This window comes from Pleurodeles waltl, chromosome 8 (assembly GCF_031143425.1).
Source record: "Pleurodeles waltl isolate 20211129_DDA chromosome 8, aPleWal1.hap1.20221129, whole genome shotgun sequence".
NCBI classification, from domain to species: domain Eukaryota; kingdom Metazoa; phylum Chordata; class Amphibia; order Caudata; family Salamandridae; genus Pleurodeles; species Pleurodeles waltl.
In genome coordinates this window covers 597,176,976-597,194,957 of record NC_090447.1, presented here as the reverse complement: position 1 = coordinate 597,194,957, position 17,982 = coordinate 597,176,976, and the positions used below count along the sequence as shown (strand labels likewise).

At 42.9% G+C, this 17,982-nt stretch overlaps 1 protein-coding gene across 1 annotated transcript in view; it reads left to right on the top strand.

Annotated features, from left to right (window-relative positions):
* Positions 1 to 17,982, top strand: part of TMEM255B (transmembrane protein 255B) — an 822,789-nt gene that overhangs the window by 691,650 nt on the left and 113,157 nt on the right. Inside the window, exon 7 of the mRNA XM_069204634.1 lies at positions 16,854 to 17,013. Within this exon, the coding sequence (XP_069060735.1) occupies positions 16,854 to 17,013 (160 nt within the window). The remainder of the gene's footprint in view (positions 1 to 16,853; positions 17,014 to 17,982) is intronic.

The window sequence follows — 17,982 nt, the reverse complement described above, 5'->3', positions numbered from 1 at the left end:
CTGGTGTCTCCAGAAACTGTGCTGTAAGGGTCGGAAATGAACTCCTGGAAAGGGTTCATTGTTTTAATCATGTGGGGTTAAAACTATCTGTTTAAATGAGACCCCCCCCCAACTCAGCAAGAGTTCTTTTCTAGTTCAACATAAATCTAAAGCAATCCTTTGAATGCATAATTGAGCTAATTCCAGGTCAATTTCTCCCACTCTCAAGGTTTATCTTGCAAAGGCAATGAGTGCTGCACTTTTTGGTGTTGAAATCTGGGGTTTTGCGTCATTTTTTGACACAAAAGAGGCGCAAACTTACAAAATACAATTGTATTTTGTAAGTTTGCGCCACTTTTGCATCAAAAAGCAGCGCAAATGCGGCACTAAAAAAGTATAAATATGGGCCTTTGTCTTTATCATGTAACTCTGTGTGTGCCCTGATTCGGAGAATCTGGTCCCTGATTGTTACAACAATCCATCAGGTGGCTTTAAGCAGGAGATATAAATTATGCTCAAAATCTTGTTGATTTCACTGCATCATTTTTGCTAGCCTCCTAATGCTGGAACTCACCCCTTGCGTACCTTATGCCTGACACAGGCATAATGTGGCTCAAGGGGTTGCAAAGTGGCGTAATACATGCATTACACCACTTTGTAAATATAGGCGCAGCGAAAATTGCTTCCTTGAGCCATATTAGCGTAAAAAAATAATGATGCTGTTGATTTTGACTGGAGTTTTCAAACTTTTACAAACACTCTGAAAGTGACAGTTTGCCACATCTATTGCATCGCTTATTCACTACAGGACAGATGAATAGCTACTTCTATGTGATCTAGATCTGCACTTGAAACAAGCAGCCACATTCTTCTTCTGTCAAAATTAATATCCTCTTTCAACAGCTCCAACCAAATCTGTGTTTGAAACCGAATTAACTGTGTGACTCATCCTCTTAGTAGTTTCAGAAGTTATTAACTTGCTGAATGTAGTAGATTGTTCAATACCTGTAGCTAGGTCAATAACATCATGTAAAGGGGGATCTCCACAGCTAAGTAGACATTCTTGTATCTTGTTAGATAAACAACTGTATACAAATTGATCCATAATATTCGTATGAAGTGTGAAGCCAAAATTGCGGGATCTTAGTGAAGAAATATACTCCTCTACACTTTCTTTAGAATTTTATTTCCGTCTGAAAAAATTATATCTTTCAAGCAAAACACTCGGTTCATCAGATAATTTTTTATTGAGTCTATCAACTGCCTCCGCATAAGTTGGTTCAGAAAACGTTATTTGGTGCCTATTATATGAACCATAAAAGCATCTTATCAAATCAATAGACCACCACACTGAAAATCACAAATACAATCACAATTAAATATGATCTAAAATACTCCTAAAATATATCTGTTAAAACATTTGACATTCTTCGAATCAGGGCACACACAGGGTTGCATGATAAAGACAAAGGCCCATATTTATACTTTTTTAGTGCTGCATTTGCGCCGCTTTTTGACGCAAAAGCAGCGCAAACTTACAAAATACAATTGTATTTTGTAAGTGTGCGCCTCTTTTGTGTCACAAAATGACACAAATGCAGCGCTAAAAACGTATAAATATGGGCCAAAGTATATTAATTGCCTACCGTGAGTCATCTAAAATGGCTGTTTTATGAATCACTTTGGAAAGAAACGAGGCAACTTTATAGCACACTCCCACATTCCCTAAATCATATGATCATTTAACAGCCACCTGATGGAAAAAAAATCCTTCTTGTTAAAATAGGGATTTATGCAACGTTTTCTCGGGCGCTAGGTAAAACTTTAAAAAAACGTGCTGAGTTGTCGGCTCTGACTTATTATCACGGGGTATTTTCAAGTAATAGATCCCCAACCTTCATTTTTAGGGAATGCAGCCATGCAATGAAAGGTGAGTAGGCCAAAGCGAGTTAAGAGGAACCTATGCTGTATACTTACTCTAGGTACCAAAAGGCCCAGATGGGGCATCTAGCTCAGGTAGATTGTCAAAAATGTGTTGCCCTTCGTGACCCAAATGACTAAATAACAAAGCTACTTTTCTTTTGCATTCAAACTGTGGGGCAGCTATTACAATTAATAATTCACAGAGCTGCGAAACCAGTATTTCCAGATTACTAGTGGCATCCCTGGACTTTGTAAAAAAGGAGAAGCCATGAGAAGAACAATATAAATTTGAAAAGAGAAGATTTTTTTTTTTTTTTTTTAAATGATCTTACTTCCAAAATCCCACAGATTGTCTCTGAATGCCATAAGGATGCAGCAGTATGAGTAACTGATCAAACTTGACTTGATGCATGAAAGAAAATATCCAAAATGTTCACTTAACAGGCAAAATCGGATGCATCATACTTGCTTCCACCTTAGTGAGTTCTTTAAATGGGAGTCCAAAATGGCTACCACATTGAGTTGCTGTGTGGCGTGATGACACACCACGCCAATACTCCGAGGTAAGTAAACACAATGGCCCAGATTTAAGAAGGGCTTAGACACCAATGTGGTGTTAGGTTGGCATAAACGCCATGCCATATTTACAAAGTGGTGCAATGCATGCATTGTGCCACTTTGTAAACCCTTGTGCCACATGATGCCTGCTCTAGGTATAATGTATGCAAGGGGGCGTTTGTCCGTTAGGAAGGCCAGAAAAATGGTGCAGTAGAATCTATAGGACTCCACTGCGCCATTTTTAACGCCTGCTCATAGTAGGCATTAAGACCCATATTTATACTTTTTTAGCGCCACATTTGCGTCATTTGTTGACGCAAAAGCAGTGCACACTTACAAAATACAATTGTATTTTGTAAGTTTGCGCCTATTTTGTGTAAAAAAACTATGCAAATGCGGCGCTAAAAAAGTATAAACATGGGCCTAAATTGTGGCTCACCATTTTTTATAATGGGCCTCTATGTACTTTGCAAGATTAGCGCCAACATTTTTGGCGCTAATCCTGCAAAGTACCACAGTAGCATCAGGAAGGATGACGCTATTGATCCTAACATGCACCATGGTGCGCCGTATCATTAATACAGCGCACACATGTTGGGGTTAGGAGGGAACAATGCGGCACAAGAAAAGTGTCACTTCATATAATGAAGCACCACTTTTCTTAAATCTGGGCCGTCTGAAAGCAACCCCTCATAGTAAATGAGTAGAGTATTGCACTCACACCTCTGTCTGCAACAAAAGCCGGCAACCACGCCAGGTGCACATGCAGTCTCACACACACGCTGCTCTTGCTGGCTCTGGAAAAGTGTGTAAAATGCCTCACCCACACAGCAACTGCAAAGCACAGTCTCCGGTGTTGCACAGGTTGCCACATCACCCAGCAGATCGCAATGTTCCGCCTGCACAAACTCCTCTCCAACAGCAGCCAGGTCTAGGTCAGACGTGCCACCAGAGTCTGTGAGCTTACCAAAAATCAGCAATCAGCCCGTCGCCAAATGTGGTAAATGGAAAAGAGCAGTGACCACAAGAAAATCTGCTTGCAATGAATTTATTAAATATTTAGCTGCAAGCCCACAACTGCGCCTCTCACTCTGCTGCTGCCTGGAGCAGCTGCCTCAAGAGTACTCAAGAACACTATCAGGCAAGAGCAGAACATGGAATGTAGAATCAAACACAAACATGATGCATGAAGGTCACACACACACATTCTGAACACAGTACAACAAGCATTTTAACTACAGGCGTGAAATGATATGAATCACCTCACATAAACTGTGAGACTGCATATTTTCTGTAATAGGCAGCAACTTGGACACCTGGTCTGTCTCGGAAAGTCCATCTTCAAAGCATCGCTTATTCTCCAATGTGTCTTCAGATCAGCCCTCAAGGCCTGGTTCAAAGAAGGTTGTGTGAAGGTGAAGACCAGATGCAGTATAGCACAATTATATTAGAAACTCAATAAAAAAGGAAGTCCACTGAGAGGATGATTAATTAAAAGATGAATAATTTAATAACATAAAAATATAAATGGTCAAATGTAACACAAGCAGGAAGAAGCCTCCCAGTACAATAAACACCAAGGCCCATATTTATACCTTTTTTGACCGCATTTGCATCACTTTTGTGATGCAAAAGCAGCGCAAACTTACAAAATACAATTATATTTTGTAAGTTTGTGCCGCTTTTGTGTCAAAAAATGATGCAAATGTTGCGCAAAAAAAGTATAAATATGGGCCCAAGTGTCTATTACTAACAGAGAACATTCCTATAGCACTGTCCATGATAACTAACTGAAAGGGATAACTTTAATATTTATATACTGTGTTCACATACCATAAGTATTGAGATCCTAGGATTCAAGAGGGCTGATTACATGGCCTTCAGACCAAAATGGGTTACTGTAATTATTTATTTGTAATCACCAGCATACACTAACCCACTGTTTTCAAAGTTAAAATCCATAATCCTGTGTTATCCTAGGGGTAGGGATCTGAATAACAATGTGTCAGCTGTTATCGCTCACTATAGTAATCACAATCACACACTGATCGTAATTGCCGTTAAAATGACAACACAATCATAGTTGATACACACTATGAGAAACGTAATGAAATGTTATTACATTAGTATCTTAGTTCTCAATGTCTACATATCACAGTAGAATTTGACCAAGGAGATCTGCTTTTCATCGTGGTTGAGGTTAGCATGGTTCCACAGCTGTTATACTGAATATCTTGAGATCCTTCAGGGCCAGTGACCTCAGGCTAGTGGCACTGAGCTCATGAATGGCAAGGCCTGTCAACTCCTCTAGTGGAAATTGAAGCATGAGTCCAGAAGGCAAAGGGGCACAGAAAGGGCCAGGCAGAATCTTCTTCGACATCAGTGGTCAAGGTAGCAAGCTAGTCAGATTGGTGCTGCACCTCTCAACAGCCAGTCAGGGACACAAGATCTTATGTGTGGACCTATGCTTTATGCCAGTCTGGATAGAGGTATGTGGATATTGCAACAGGACGAGGTGAGTGCCACCAATTAACATTACCATTCAGTTTGCCTGTACATTCAGGGCTTGTTCATGGGCAGCTCCCCTTTGACCTCTGATGAAGGGTAGAGAGGGCTTCGTGACTCTTTGAAAATATGTCTCTCAGCTTCTCATAATAGAAACTTCCAAGATGGATAAGGCAGCACCATGACAGTCCAGGGTAGTTTCAGCAGGAGCAACATGCTAAGTTGCTTCCAAGAGAAAATGGGTAGTGTTCAGCTCCATGTTCAGGAAGGCAGCAGGCCAAGGTCCACATAAGTCTGGTCAAGGTTAAGGCCCTCAGTTACTTAGAGGGATGCTCTATCTTATATTTCTTATCCAAGACAAGCCCATTGCCAGTAACAGGCAAGTTCAAAATTGCAGCTGCTCAGGTTGAACCAAGTTTTCCTGTTCTAATGGTGTTCAGATGATTCTAGGCAGAGGCAGGATATATTTGCTTATGACATGCTTTGTAGGAACACTAGCTTTGTGCCATTGCACAATTAATAACTCCAGGAGGTTTGTTGGGATTTGGAAGACTTTTGTATTTCAACCAGCCTGTCCTTGTGGACAACAAGTGGGGAATGGACAGCCTTGTCGTTTTTGTGGACAGCACCCCTTTTCAATCAATAGCTCGACATTAACACAAAAGATGTTTGTGGTTGAATATGTAACCTAGAGGCCAGTCACCCAATTTTTCATTTGTATATGTTCTGATGTTTGCAATCAGTATGGTGATCTCAATCCATATAACCTTTGTACAATATATAATATTAAACACAATGGAGTTCTTGTTACCAGAGGTCAATGGACTCAATTTACATGGGGGCCAATAGGTATCACCCCTGAGTGCAGTTTCTGCATCCCAATACTAGAGATATGCTGGCACAAACCTGTACCTAAGTATGGGTGGAGATACTGGAGGTCTCATGAGACATATTTGATGGATGGGAGACTAGTATATGGTCGTCCTCTCCAGAGGTCAGCGTGTGTGCCCTGAAAGACCATTAGATTTACAGTTTGGATGATCCCTTAAATCAGGGGTCCTCCTACATGGAACAAAAGAGAAAAATAAAACTGAACCTCGGTTAGAAAACAAAGAAAAGAAACATTGTGGCATGGACATCTGGTAGACATAGCTGTGGGCTTTCATTCTCACTTTGGGCCCGATGTATGACGCCATTATGCGGTCACAAAAGGCGAATTTTGCCTTTTGCAACCATATAATAATGGCCTTTCCCAATGTACTGTCCCTATTTTGCGAGCCACATGCAAAAAAATACTCACAAAATAAGGATTACGACTTGTAATTAGGAAGGGGCGTTCCAAGGGCGTCCCTTCCTCATTGTGAGTCGTGTGGGGATGTATGATTGTTTTGTGATGGCAATTGTGGTCGCAAAACAATCAAAGCTACCACCAACTTCAACTTGTTGGTAACACATTTGCAAAAAGGACAGGTCCCTATGGGACGCCTTCCCCTTTGTGAATGGATGCAAAAACATTTTTTCAGAGCAGGCAGTAGTCTCACAGACCATGTCTACTCTGAAAAATGAAAAGAAAACTTTTGAAATGCATCCCGTTTTTCTTTAAGGAAAATGGGCAGCATTAAAAAAAAAAACAGCTTTATTTAAAAAGCTGTCTAACATGTTGGTCTGCTGTCCCCACAGGGGCGGCTCCTCCATTAGGGTGGAGGAGTGTTGACACCCTGCCAGTAGCGGCAGCTGCAAAATTTTACAAGAAAATGATAATAAACTGTGTTTATTATAATTTTCTTGAAAAGGGGCGGGGCATTGGGGGTGATGAGCATTTGAGGGGAGTGCACAGAGCACTCCCCTCAGAGCGCATGTGTCTTTGGCTGGCTGTCTCGGGCTAGCCAAACACATGTGCACATTAGGCTCTCTCCAGCATCAGGATTGGCCGCAGGGCAGGCTTGGAACCTGTGCCTCCAGCCTGGAGCTACGAGGGACAGAGGAGCGGCGCAGCGGAGGAGGTAAGTGTTTTTTTAATTAGTTTTTTATTTAATTGTTATTTCTCTCCCCCGCCTGCCGCCTCGCCCCTTCTGTTTCCTGTGAGCCGCGATTGTGTCCCCATAGGCCACCATCCCTGTGAGTGCAGCCATTCCCAATGAGGTAGCAAATTGCGACCTACCTCATGAATATTAATGAAATAGGTCATTTGTGACCTCATTGGGAATCGCAAACAGTGTGAGTTACACTGTTGTGCATTTGGTTTTTCAACTCGCAATTTGCGAGTCGCAAATAAGTCACAAATTGCGAGTTGCAAAACTGAAGGTCATACATCTGGCCCTTTGTCTCTTTTTCATTCTGTTTCTCTTTCCCCCGTCTTTCTCATTTACTTTTGAATTTTAAAAAAAACAACTTTTCAATTTGATATAAGGTTAGAATTAGTGCCGGCAAAAACAATACGACCTATTTAAGAATGTATGAAAAACACCCACCCTTTCCACTGCACAGGTGACATTTGGGTAGGCCTGCAGATTGGTATTTTCAGCCAAGTGACACCAATCAATCAATCAATAATTTATAAAGCGTGCTATGTACCCGTTAGGGTTTCGAGGCGCTAGGGGGAGGGGAGGGTGGTGCTGCTATCCTTCGAAGAGCCATGTCTTGAGGAGTCTCCTGAAGGTGAGGAGGTCCTGGGTCTGGCGTAGTGAGGTCGGGAGTGCGTTCCAGGTCTTGGCGGCGAGGTAGGAGAAGGATCTGCCACCAGAGGTCTTGCGCTGGATTCGGGGGACGATGGCGAGGGCAAGGTTGGCAGAGCGTAGTTTACGTGAGGGAACGTAGAAGTTGAGTCTGGTGTTCAGGTAGGTGGGTCCGGTGTCGTGTAGAGCCTTGTGTGCGTGGGTGAGGAGTTTAAAGGTGATCCTCTTGTCCACGGGGAGCCAGTGGAGGTCCCTCAGGTGAGGAGAGATGTGACATCGGCGGGGTATGTCGAGGATCAGGCGGGCGGATGCGTTCTGGATGCGTTGGAGTCGTTTGATGTCTTTTGTTGGGATGCCTGTGTAGAGTGCGTTGCCGTCGTCGAGTCTGCTACTGACGAGGGCTTGGGTTACCGTCTTTCTGGTTCCTGTTGGAATTCACTTGAAGATCCTGCGGAGCATATGGAGGGTGTTAAAACAGGAGGATGAGACTGCGTTGACCTGTTTGGACATGGTGAGGGTGGAGTCGAGGATGAAGCCGAGATTTCGTGCGTGGTTGGCTGGGGTGGGTGGAGGGCCTAGGGCGGTGGGCCACCACGAGTCGTTCCAAGAAGATGGGGTGCGCCCGAGGATGAGGACTTCCGTCTTGTCGGAGTTAAGTTTTAGGCGGCTGTTGCTCATCCATTCGGCGATGGATTTCAGTCCCTCGTGAAGGTTGGCTTTGGCGGTGAGAGGATCATTGGTCAGGGAGAGGACGAGCTGGGTGTCGTCGGCGTAGGAGATGATGCTGAGGTTGTGCTGGCGGGCCAGTTGTGCGAGGGGGGCCATGTAGACGTTGAATAGCGTTGGGCTTAGTGAGGAGCCTTGGGGGACGCCGCAGACGAGGTTGGTGGCTTTGGAGTGGAAAGGTGAGAGTCGGACCCTCTGGGTTCTGCCGGAGAGAAAGGAGGAGATCCAGTTGAGGGCTTTGTCTTGGATGCCGGCTTCGTGTAGATGGGTTAGTAGGGTGCGGTGGCAGACTCTATCGAAGGCGGCTGATAGGTCTAAGAGGATCAGGGCTGAGGTTTCGCCGTTGTCCATTTGTAGTCTGATGTCATCTGTGGCGGCGAGGAGTGCAGTCTCTGTGCTGTGGTTTCGTCTGAACCCGGATTGGGAGGGGTCTAGGATGGAGTTGTCTTCTAGGTAGTGGGCGAGCTGTGTGTTGACGATCTTCTCGATGACTTTCGCTGGAAAAGGGAGGAGGGAGATTGGTCAGAAGTTTTTGAGATCGTTGAGGTCAGCCTTAGGTTTCTTGAGGAGAGGTTGGATTTCTGCGTGCTTCCAGCTGTCCGGGAAGGTAGCGGTGTTGAAGGAAAGGTTGATGATCTTGCGGAGTATGGGGGCGATGGCGACTTCGGCTTTGTTGAGAACTTGATGTGGGCAGGGGTCAGAGGGAGATCCTGAGTGGATGGAGTTCATGGTTTTTAGGGTTTCGGCGTCATCTACTTGGGTCCAGATGGTGATGTGGTCGGCGTGGGAGGAGTTGTTGGGGGTGGGGTCTGGCGGAGGTGAGGTGTTGAAGCTGTCGTGGATGGCTGCGATTTTCTGGTAGAAGAATGTGGAGAGATCGTCGCAGAGTTTCTGGGATGGAGGGATGTCGTTGGCGTTGGGGTTGGAGAGATCCTTCACGATGCTGAAGAGTTCCTTGCAGTCGTGAGCGTTGTTGTTAAGGCGTTCTGTGAAGTGGGAGCGCTTGGCGAGTCGGATCAGTTGGTGGTGTTTACGGTTGGCTTCCTTGAGGGTAGCAAGGTTCTCGGGTGTGCGCTCGAGGATCCATTTTTTCTTGAGTTTCTGGCAGGTGCGTTTGGAGGTGGTTAGTTCATCTGTGAACCAGGCTGTTTTTTTCTTTTCTTGGTTGGCGGTGGGTCTCTTGAGTGGGGCTAGGATGTTGGCGCAGTTGAGGATCCATTGTTGGAGGTTGATGGCGGCCGAGTCCGGGTCGGTGGGGTCGGGTGGTGGGTTTTTGGCGAGGGTGTTGGTGAGTTGGTCACAAGTGCCTAAATTAATGGTTACTAACATGCACAAATGGAAACTACGCTCATTTGAAATGCACTTTTAAGTTTGTTGTAGTTTTAGCACTGTTGCTTGGGTCTAAATTACCTCACAAGCATTTTGGAGTCAGATTAGTGGCATGAGGGCTCTTAAGGTATCATGATAGCTCCAAAAAAAAATAAGATAAAATCTCAAATATTATGAACCGACAGCATTAAGCTGCCAGTTTAGCCCTAGAAAGTGCAGACATAGCTCTACAAAGTACCAAAAACATAAATACTGTACCATAGCGTGAAAGCTCAAAGAACACAGGGCCTCATTTACAACAGGCCTGCACTGCTTGGATGTCAATTTTTATGCCGCTCCAATGGCTCATCATATCTATGAGGCGATGCAAAGCCACCCTGCATGCTTTCATGGCCTTATAGACATGGAGTAAGGCAAGGCAGCGCTAAGAGCTCTGTTGCCATACTCTATATCAAGGAAGTGCTCCATGGGCATTGCAGTGGGTTACCTTACTGCACAAAAACAATTGTGCCAACAATGCAGGCTGCCTTGCACCATGGTGCAAAGGTGCCTGTGTTGGTGCTAGGCAAACAATTTGTGTGCCGGCGCAGGCAGATGGGACAGGAATGTCATTAATTTGGCACATTCCTGCCCTTACCTCTTGCACAGGGCAGCACAGCAAAGATGACCACAGTTTTAAAAATGTAAACTAATTGATGGTAAGTGACAATTGTGGTTAAAGGCAGGCCTTTTATTATGAAACATATATTTTTTGGGGTCATATTTTACTGTTTTTAGTAAACTGGGCTTAAGCTGTGATAGAGCCTGTGGCCCTATCTTTTCATCTGGGGTCCGATGGGTCTTTTCTGCTCTATTCTGAAGGGTGAAGAGATAATTTTACTCATTAATTCAAATTCAATTTCAGTGCAACTCAATAGTCACCCATTAAACCTCACAGTCCAATTAAAGTTTCTACTGGCTTCATTACAGACTCGAAGACAAAGTTACATAGGTGAGTCTCAAAACCATTTTATAAAGATACAGAAAGATACAGAATGACCAATGGAGAGTTAAGGTATTGTGCAATAATAAATCAAAGCAACATATAAAAGACCAAAACATCAATAGCAACAATACAGAAAATCAAGAAAAGTACTTGATGTTTGGATTCTGAACTTTAGTTCTCCTGTCTAGCCATTAAATCTAGTTCCTCTATTTTCCTATTACTAAAAGACTATCTGAGAAAGGTTAGCAACAGAATCTCAGTAGAAGGATCTACTTCAAGAGAGGTGTGGTGGTATAAGGCCACATAGAAACTATGAGGTCTGTACCTCGGAAAGATTCGCTCTGAGCAAGAGGCAGAGAGTCTATGTCTCTTGCCAATTAAACTATTCTTTAAATCTTTGTTTCTCCATGGATAATGGCGTCACATCTCAAAACCTCTTGTTTGAAAAACAAAACCTCCAATTAATTTAATTAGGATTTACAACTTCAGAAGCCTTGCACGTCCGACCTTGGTGCACTCCTGCTCCCAGTGATTCCAAAAAAGTTACAGCTGCCAACTTCCAAAATATTCCTCTCATCCTTGCATTTCTTGTCTCTGGCTTTCCTATCTCAAACCCACAGTGGACTCCTTATTAACTTTAAGATCCTAACACCTTCAGCTGGGAAAGAAAACATTCATAAAGCAAACTCTACATTGAAGATTAACTAAAAATATATGTGGCCTTCACTCCAGCCATGTTAATGAAAACAAAAGAATACTTTCAGATTAAATTAATTCGGTTACTTATAGTTGAACTACAAAATGATTATATAAAATAATACTTCTAAGACATTATACATAACATAACTTCAAATTATGATTATATATATCTAACATAAAACATTATATCCAACCATGCACTTTATTTGTATGCATTGCAGGGCACCATTTAAATAAATGCACTTCTTCATGTTATGCAGAAATGTGACCACCAAATTGTGACCTAGAGAAAAGTGACCATCCTTTCACATTCATGTTTTAGAGACGTAGTGGTACACCCAAGCTACGCTCTTTCAGTTTGCCTGATAAACTTTCACATTTTTGTTGAGCTTTAATGATGCTTATTGAAAACATATGTAGAAAGAACACAGCACAATGGTCTTTTACAGAAAGATGCAAAGGGGTTAAGTGACAGGTTTTGCAGAGCTTTCTTGCCTGTTTTGTGAAATTTGGGGTCTGCATCAGTCAAACCCCCCCCCCTCATCCTGTTGTAACACAGCACAGCTTGCTGATGCTGAGTCACTGAAATACAGGGCGGGCAGCAGAAATTACATAACTCATCCTTTGACCTCATTGTGACATCATCTGGTCCCACCCTTAGCCTACAACAATATTCTGTTTGATCTTGAGGAGATAGGGGCAGTAGCTGCCTCTTACATTAAAAAACGATGGGGCCAAATTTTTGACCCACTTGCCGGCACTGAGGGAAGCAGTACAGCTCTCAATTATGGCATGTTATAGACAGTGTTTATAAAGGGCCACGATTGAGAGGTCTGGTGCAAGTTTCTCACTCTGAGTGCAACTGCAAGTGGGTATATAAGCAACTTAGGGCCAGATGTAGCAAGTAGTTTTGCCCATTCTGTGTCTATGGGAAAATGTGTTCGTACATATGGCCCTTAATTACAAAAAGTAAATAGCCAACTTACCCACTACCTCATTCTTGTGTTGGGTCCTGCTGATGTCCGAGGTTCCAAGTTAGCAAGGAGTCTCGGTGTCACTTCCCTAACTAATCCGGATGCTTCTCTCATGCTGCTGATAATGTAAGGCAGCATGAGAGAAGCTGGAGGGGGCTGCTTCGACTCACCTTCAGGCACTAGGAGTTTGTGCCTGCTCTCCACCCAGCTGTCCAAGACAGCTGGGTGGAGAGATTTAAAATGCGCATGTCAGGCTGGCTGTCATAAGACAGCTAGCCAATGTGACATGTTCATTTTAAACTGGAGCAGCTACTACCACTGCTGCCAATCAGCCGGATATCAGAGGATTCCATTGCTAGTCCATGAGAACATTGTTTTCCCATACGCCTCGAGTCAACAGTTACAATGACGTAGATACATTTCAGGCTACGCACATTTTCTCGAGAGAAGTAACATTTTGTTAATGACAAGTTTGGACAAGTTTAAGATTCAAACAATAAAGTAGTTGTACAGCGGACATAAGATCATTCTCCTAACGTTGCATTTTGCAGTATTTGGCAGACATTCAGTTCTAGCTGCAGCCGTGCTAAACTTGAGGCCTTTTAGTTAGCACAAGTAAAATCCATAACCTTTAACTGTAAGTATGACAGAGTAGTGCGTTTTCAGTGATATATAAACTCTTAATACATGTCAATATATTATTTATGAATAACTTCGTATAAGATGGTGGCCAATCAAGTAGGTTCATTTCATGTTACACGTTCATTTTCACGTTAATACATTCTATATGTTAAATCAAATATCGAAATGCATAAAATAATTATTAATGTTAATTTCAGTGCTCACAGTGTGATATGACAATGTCTAGATTTGTGCCAGACCAACCTGGCTGCTCAATTTTGGACCATCTGAAGTCTCAGAGTCAGACCTTTAGGGAGTCCCAAAAAGAAAGAGCTGACATAACCGATCCAGGACATCACAAGAGCAAATATGATCTGATTAAAGGCCTCAAGATTGAAGTCTTTCCTAAATTTTTTTTTTTTTCTGGAGCTGAAAAAAGCAGGAGAAGGTCACTGCATGTATCTGCAGCTCCATTAAGAGGTCTTCGTCAATAGAGGTTCCAATGCTTTTAACCACTTTTTTAGGAGTTGGAAGAGGGCCCATCTCCAACGGCCAATAGGAAAGATTACAGCTATGTAGTTTGTTTATAACCATCGCAATTTCAGTCTTGTCAGAATTTAGCTTGAAATTATTGCAGTTCATCCAATCCACATGTATAGCATGGCATTCTGAAAGAACTGTAGAGATTCTGTTGTGTCACCAATATTGAAAAGCAGCTGCATGCCATCAGCATGGTTATATATTTGCACCCCTAACTTCTGTAGTGTGTGTTCCAATGGGCGTATATAAAGGTTAAATAAGTGGGGGAACAACGACGAAACCTACTGTACACCACAGTTAAGTCTTACCTTTGATGAACAGTATGGGGAGAGATGAACGAGCTGGGAGTGGTCTTGGAGAAAGAATTGCATCCAGTCAAGTACTGGTCCCTGCAGGCCCATGGCCTTGACACATTTAAGAAGGATAGAACGATCCACTGTGTCAAAGACCACTGATAAGTCCAAAAGGACTAAAGCCTGGGCTGTCACTTTGTCAGCAGCATCTATCATGTCCTCAACCACAGAAAGTATCACAGTTTCCATGGAGTGGGCACGTTGAAAGCCAGTCTGGTGAGAGTCCAAAATGGTTGAATAGTCTAAGAAGAGGCAAAGGTGTTGCTCAATATGTGCCTCTAATATTTTAGCTAAGAATGTCAGTTTGTTTTTTAAGGCTGATGGTTCTTCGTCAGCCTTTTTAAATAGTGGAAGGAGTACCACCTCCTTGAAGGCAAGAGTATCCATGCCTTGCCTCAGGGATAAGTTGAGCAGGGAAATCACTGAATCAGGGAAATTAGAAAAGCTGTTTTTTAGTATCTGTGGGGGGGCGACATCTCTAGGGGATCCTGATTTGACTTTAGTCATCAACTTCATAAGGCAGTCTTTAGTGATGGCTGGAAATGATGTAAGATTAATAGGGTTTATTTCATCCGAGGGGTTATCGGTGGGAGGGAGACCAGGCAGGATGCTATCTTTTATCATCTGTATTTTATTAATAAAAAAAAAGAGTTCCAGTCGTCACATAGTTTTTGAGCAGGGGACATTGGAACATTTACTCTATCCGGATTGGAGAGTTCAGTGACAGTATCAAAGATATTTTTGGTTTTGTTATCAGAATTCCAGATTTTGCTAGAGAAATAAATGGACTTGGCCTCCCAAATGAACTTCTTAGAAGCTTTTAACTGCCGGGCAAAGACGTCCTTTGTATCAGGCGTGTATGTTTTTTGCCAGTTATGTTCAGACAGGTGTAGCTCAATTTTAGCTTACTTTAAGTCATCAGTGTACCATTTTGATGCTTCATGATACCCAATAGGTTTAGTTTTAAATAAGGGGCATGCATGTTGCAGGCTTCTTAGAGCCAGTCTGTTATTGCTGCTTCAGAATAATCTAAGCTCTCACCCTGCGTGGGCAGGGACCTTGCCAATGAATCACAAAAAGTTAATTTGGTTCCAATTTCTGGAGAGAGTGCCTGGGCATGTGGGGGGATCCTGAGATTTATGTCCTGTATATCAAATTTAAGTGGTAGTCAAACCAAGTACAAGGGGAAGCTGTGATATTAGAGATAGTTAATATGTATGGGAACAAGCACATGTTGGTCAAGGTTCACGCCATTCAGAGAGTCAGTAATGTCTGATGAAATACCTACACCGATTGCCTCACTGGCCCAGAGGTTAAAGCCTCCCAGTAATAACATCTTGGCATAATCCGGAAAGGGAATCTGCTAAAAGTACTTTGCTACTGTATGGTGCCCTCTGCTGTATTGTGTGTTATGGAATGGTTTATGGTTTAGATTGTTGTAAAGTACCAATGTGACACCTTTTAGGTGGCAAGAAGGGCTAGAAGGCACAAGAGTGGTTGCAGACATATTCATTGATTCTGTATATTGTTATAACAAAGGAAGTGGTGGCGCCACGGCGAATAGCATGGCACTACTATGCTTGTAGTGTTCGAGCACTACAAGCAACAGTCAGCCTTTATTGTTGTTTGGGGCAGTCCAGCTCTCTTGTTTCACCTGTTATTTTTCTCCCATCTGCTTTCCCTCATATTTCTCCTCTCTCTGTTATCTCCGTACTCTCCCTTTTATCTTTACATTACCGCTCACCCATTTCAGTGACAGCCTTTTAACAATCTTGCAAAGATAACAGACATTTGCAACACAAGGATTCTAATTTGCAACTTGTGGTTGACATATAGATCTCTGCACAGGTGATCAGCCCGCTGAACAATCATTCCTCTTGAGACTGCTGTTCTTTCCCTTATTTGAACTCCCCTTACTCCCGTCTTCCTCTTTTCTTTCCTCAAACCTCCCTCGAGATGTGTGTCTCTGATATTCCATTTGCTCTTAGATCCTCTCTCCATCTTCTCTACCTCATTTTTTTCTTCTCTCACTTTCCTTGCTGTCCTGCCCACTGTCCTCTTTATTTCCTGCATCCATCCATTTGTTATGCTGCCTTTCTTTCATCTTACAGAAAGCACTTTTATCATCAGAGCGCTCTATAAAAAGTTCCCTCCTCGTGAGCTTGCGTTTATCCGAGCGTCATGACTTCGGTTTATGCCGGCAGTGACTTATTCAGAGCCCATGCTCAGCTGTGCGGCCTATGGACTATTTTGAGGTGACGAAATCATTGAAAGTCGTTCTGTAAAAGCGGCCCCAATATATGTCTTGGCCAGAGCCACAATAATCTTTGAGATGGAACTAGCGAATTCGCTTTTAGTCACAACAGATGGAAATTGTTGGCCAGGTACAAATTGGATTAACTGTACAAAGCAGTAAAATGCCACAAAGAAATGCAAATGCGTCTAGATAACTTTGGCTACGTAGAATAGTAGTTTTGTCTAGCATGCAGGTGTACTCAGAAGAGGTACAGAAAACCTTTTTAGTTTTTAACGCCCATCTCAGGAAAATATCATTCTTATTGATGCAAGCTAAAAGTACAATTGGTTTTAAATTTAAATTATTTTAAACACAGAAAAAGTGACAGAAGCATTCCTGAAAATAACTCTAATCACTAGTATTCAGGGGAAGCATTCCAATCCATCATTTTTTGCCATGCTTCCTCAGATTAGACCCAGCCATACGTAAATCAGTCTTGACCCTGCTCCAAAAGGAACAGTCTAGTCTGAACTGCAAAGCTAGGCCCTCTCTGAACTGAAATACCAGCAACCCAAGATAAGTTTCAGCCTCTTCAGATAGGTACAGCTTGGTTCCAGTGGCACAGTGAGCACAGGACCCACATCTGGATATACCCTTCTCCCTAAACTGTTGCAAACGTATTGAAATTGTAATTTTATTTGAGTAATCTTGAATTAGGAGAAATACCCTATCTCTTACTGTCCCTTCTAGCCCAGAACAATCAACCAGCTTCTATGAATTTGTTGGTGTAAGCAGCTGCCATGATGTGCTTCACTTGTATCGCCTGCTCTGGACCTCCACTGTCTTGAATATCATCGGAATTTTCCTTGGAATTATCACAGCAGCAATCCTTGGAGCATTTAAAGACATGGTAGGTCTTGCTATACTGCTTACATATTACTACATGTCAGCATGCGACCAATCAGAGAACACTTACTACATAGTCTGTCCGATTCTGTCTAGCTTCATTCCTCCTTTACTTCAGGAAAAAGGTTAAAACACTTGTCTTCAGGCAGAATTACATCACAAGGCAACCACCGGTTACTGGTACCCTCTGAAACCTACCCCAAGTCACCCCTGACCTTCCTGTGTTCCCTGAGCGATGACTTGGCAAAATGTAACAACCGATTGGGAGGTTCCCTCTCACCTACCCGAACCCTTCTAGCAACATCGTACATATTGTTACCTTTTTTGTGTTGCCAGTTCCTCCCCCATCCTCCTCCAAAAGGCAAATGCAGTCTCACCCCGTTTAACCATTGTCACCCATTTGTAAGCCCCTTTACTAGAAGAGATGCACCAAATGCCCTGGCCTCTTAAAAAGCCTAATGGCAGAATTGACCTTGGGTCCGCTCTATCTTTCCTGCTTTTGGCCCAGAATCGTCAGGATTCTACTTGCCCCATGCTTTCAGTATCACTTCCACTGCAATAAACTATTCTTTTACACCGCTTAACTGCTTTATAGTTAGATTTGCACTTTATGTTTCCTATATGCAGGCATGCATTGATACTGATATATAGACCAGTAGCCTGTCATCCTTCTCTATCCATGCACATCTCCAGAAGAGGCCTAGCAATGTCTGAATTCTTCATAAAGCCAAGGCCTTTCCTAGAAGTGTAATTCACCCACTGATCCCTCCAGCTCTGGTTTCTGTAGATCAGGACCAGAATAGTGCCTCATGAATCCTTCGTCAGTACAACCGACAGACTCCTCAACATTGCCTTAGCTGGGAAAAGGAATCCACAGTCCATAGTGTAGGCACGAGTTCTAAACCAACTGGCATGACAAACAGAAGGTGTTACAATGACATTTGAGTGCTGGAGAAAGGTGTGGTCCATACAT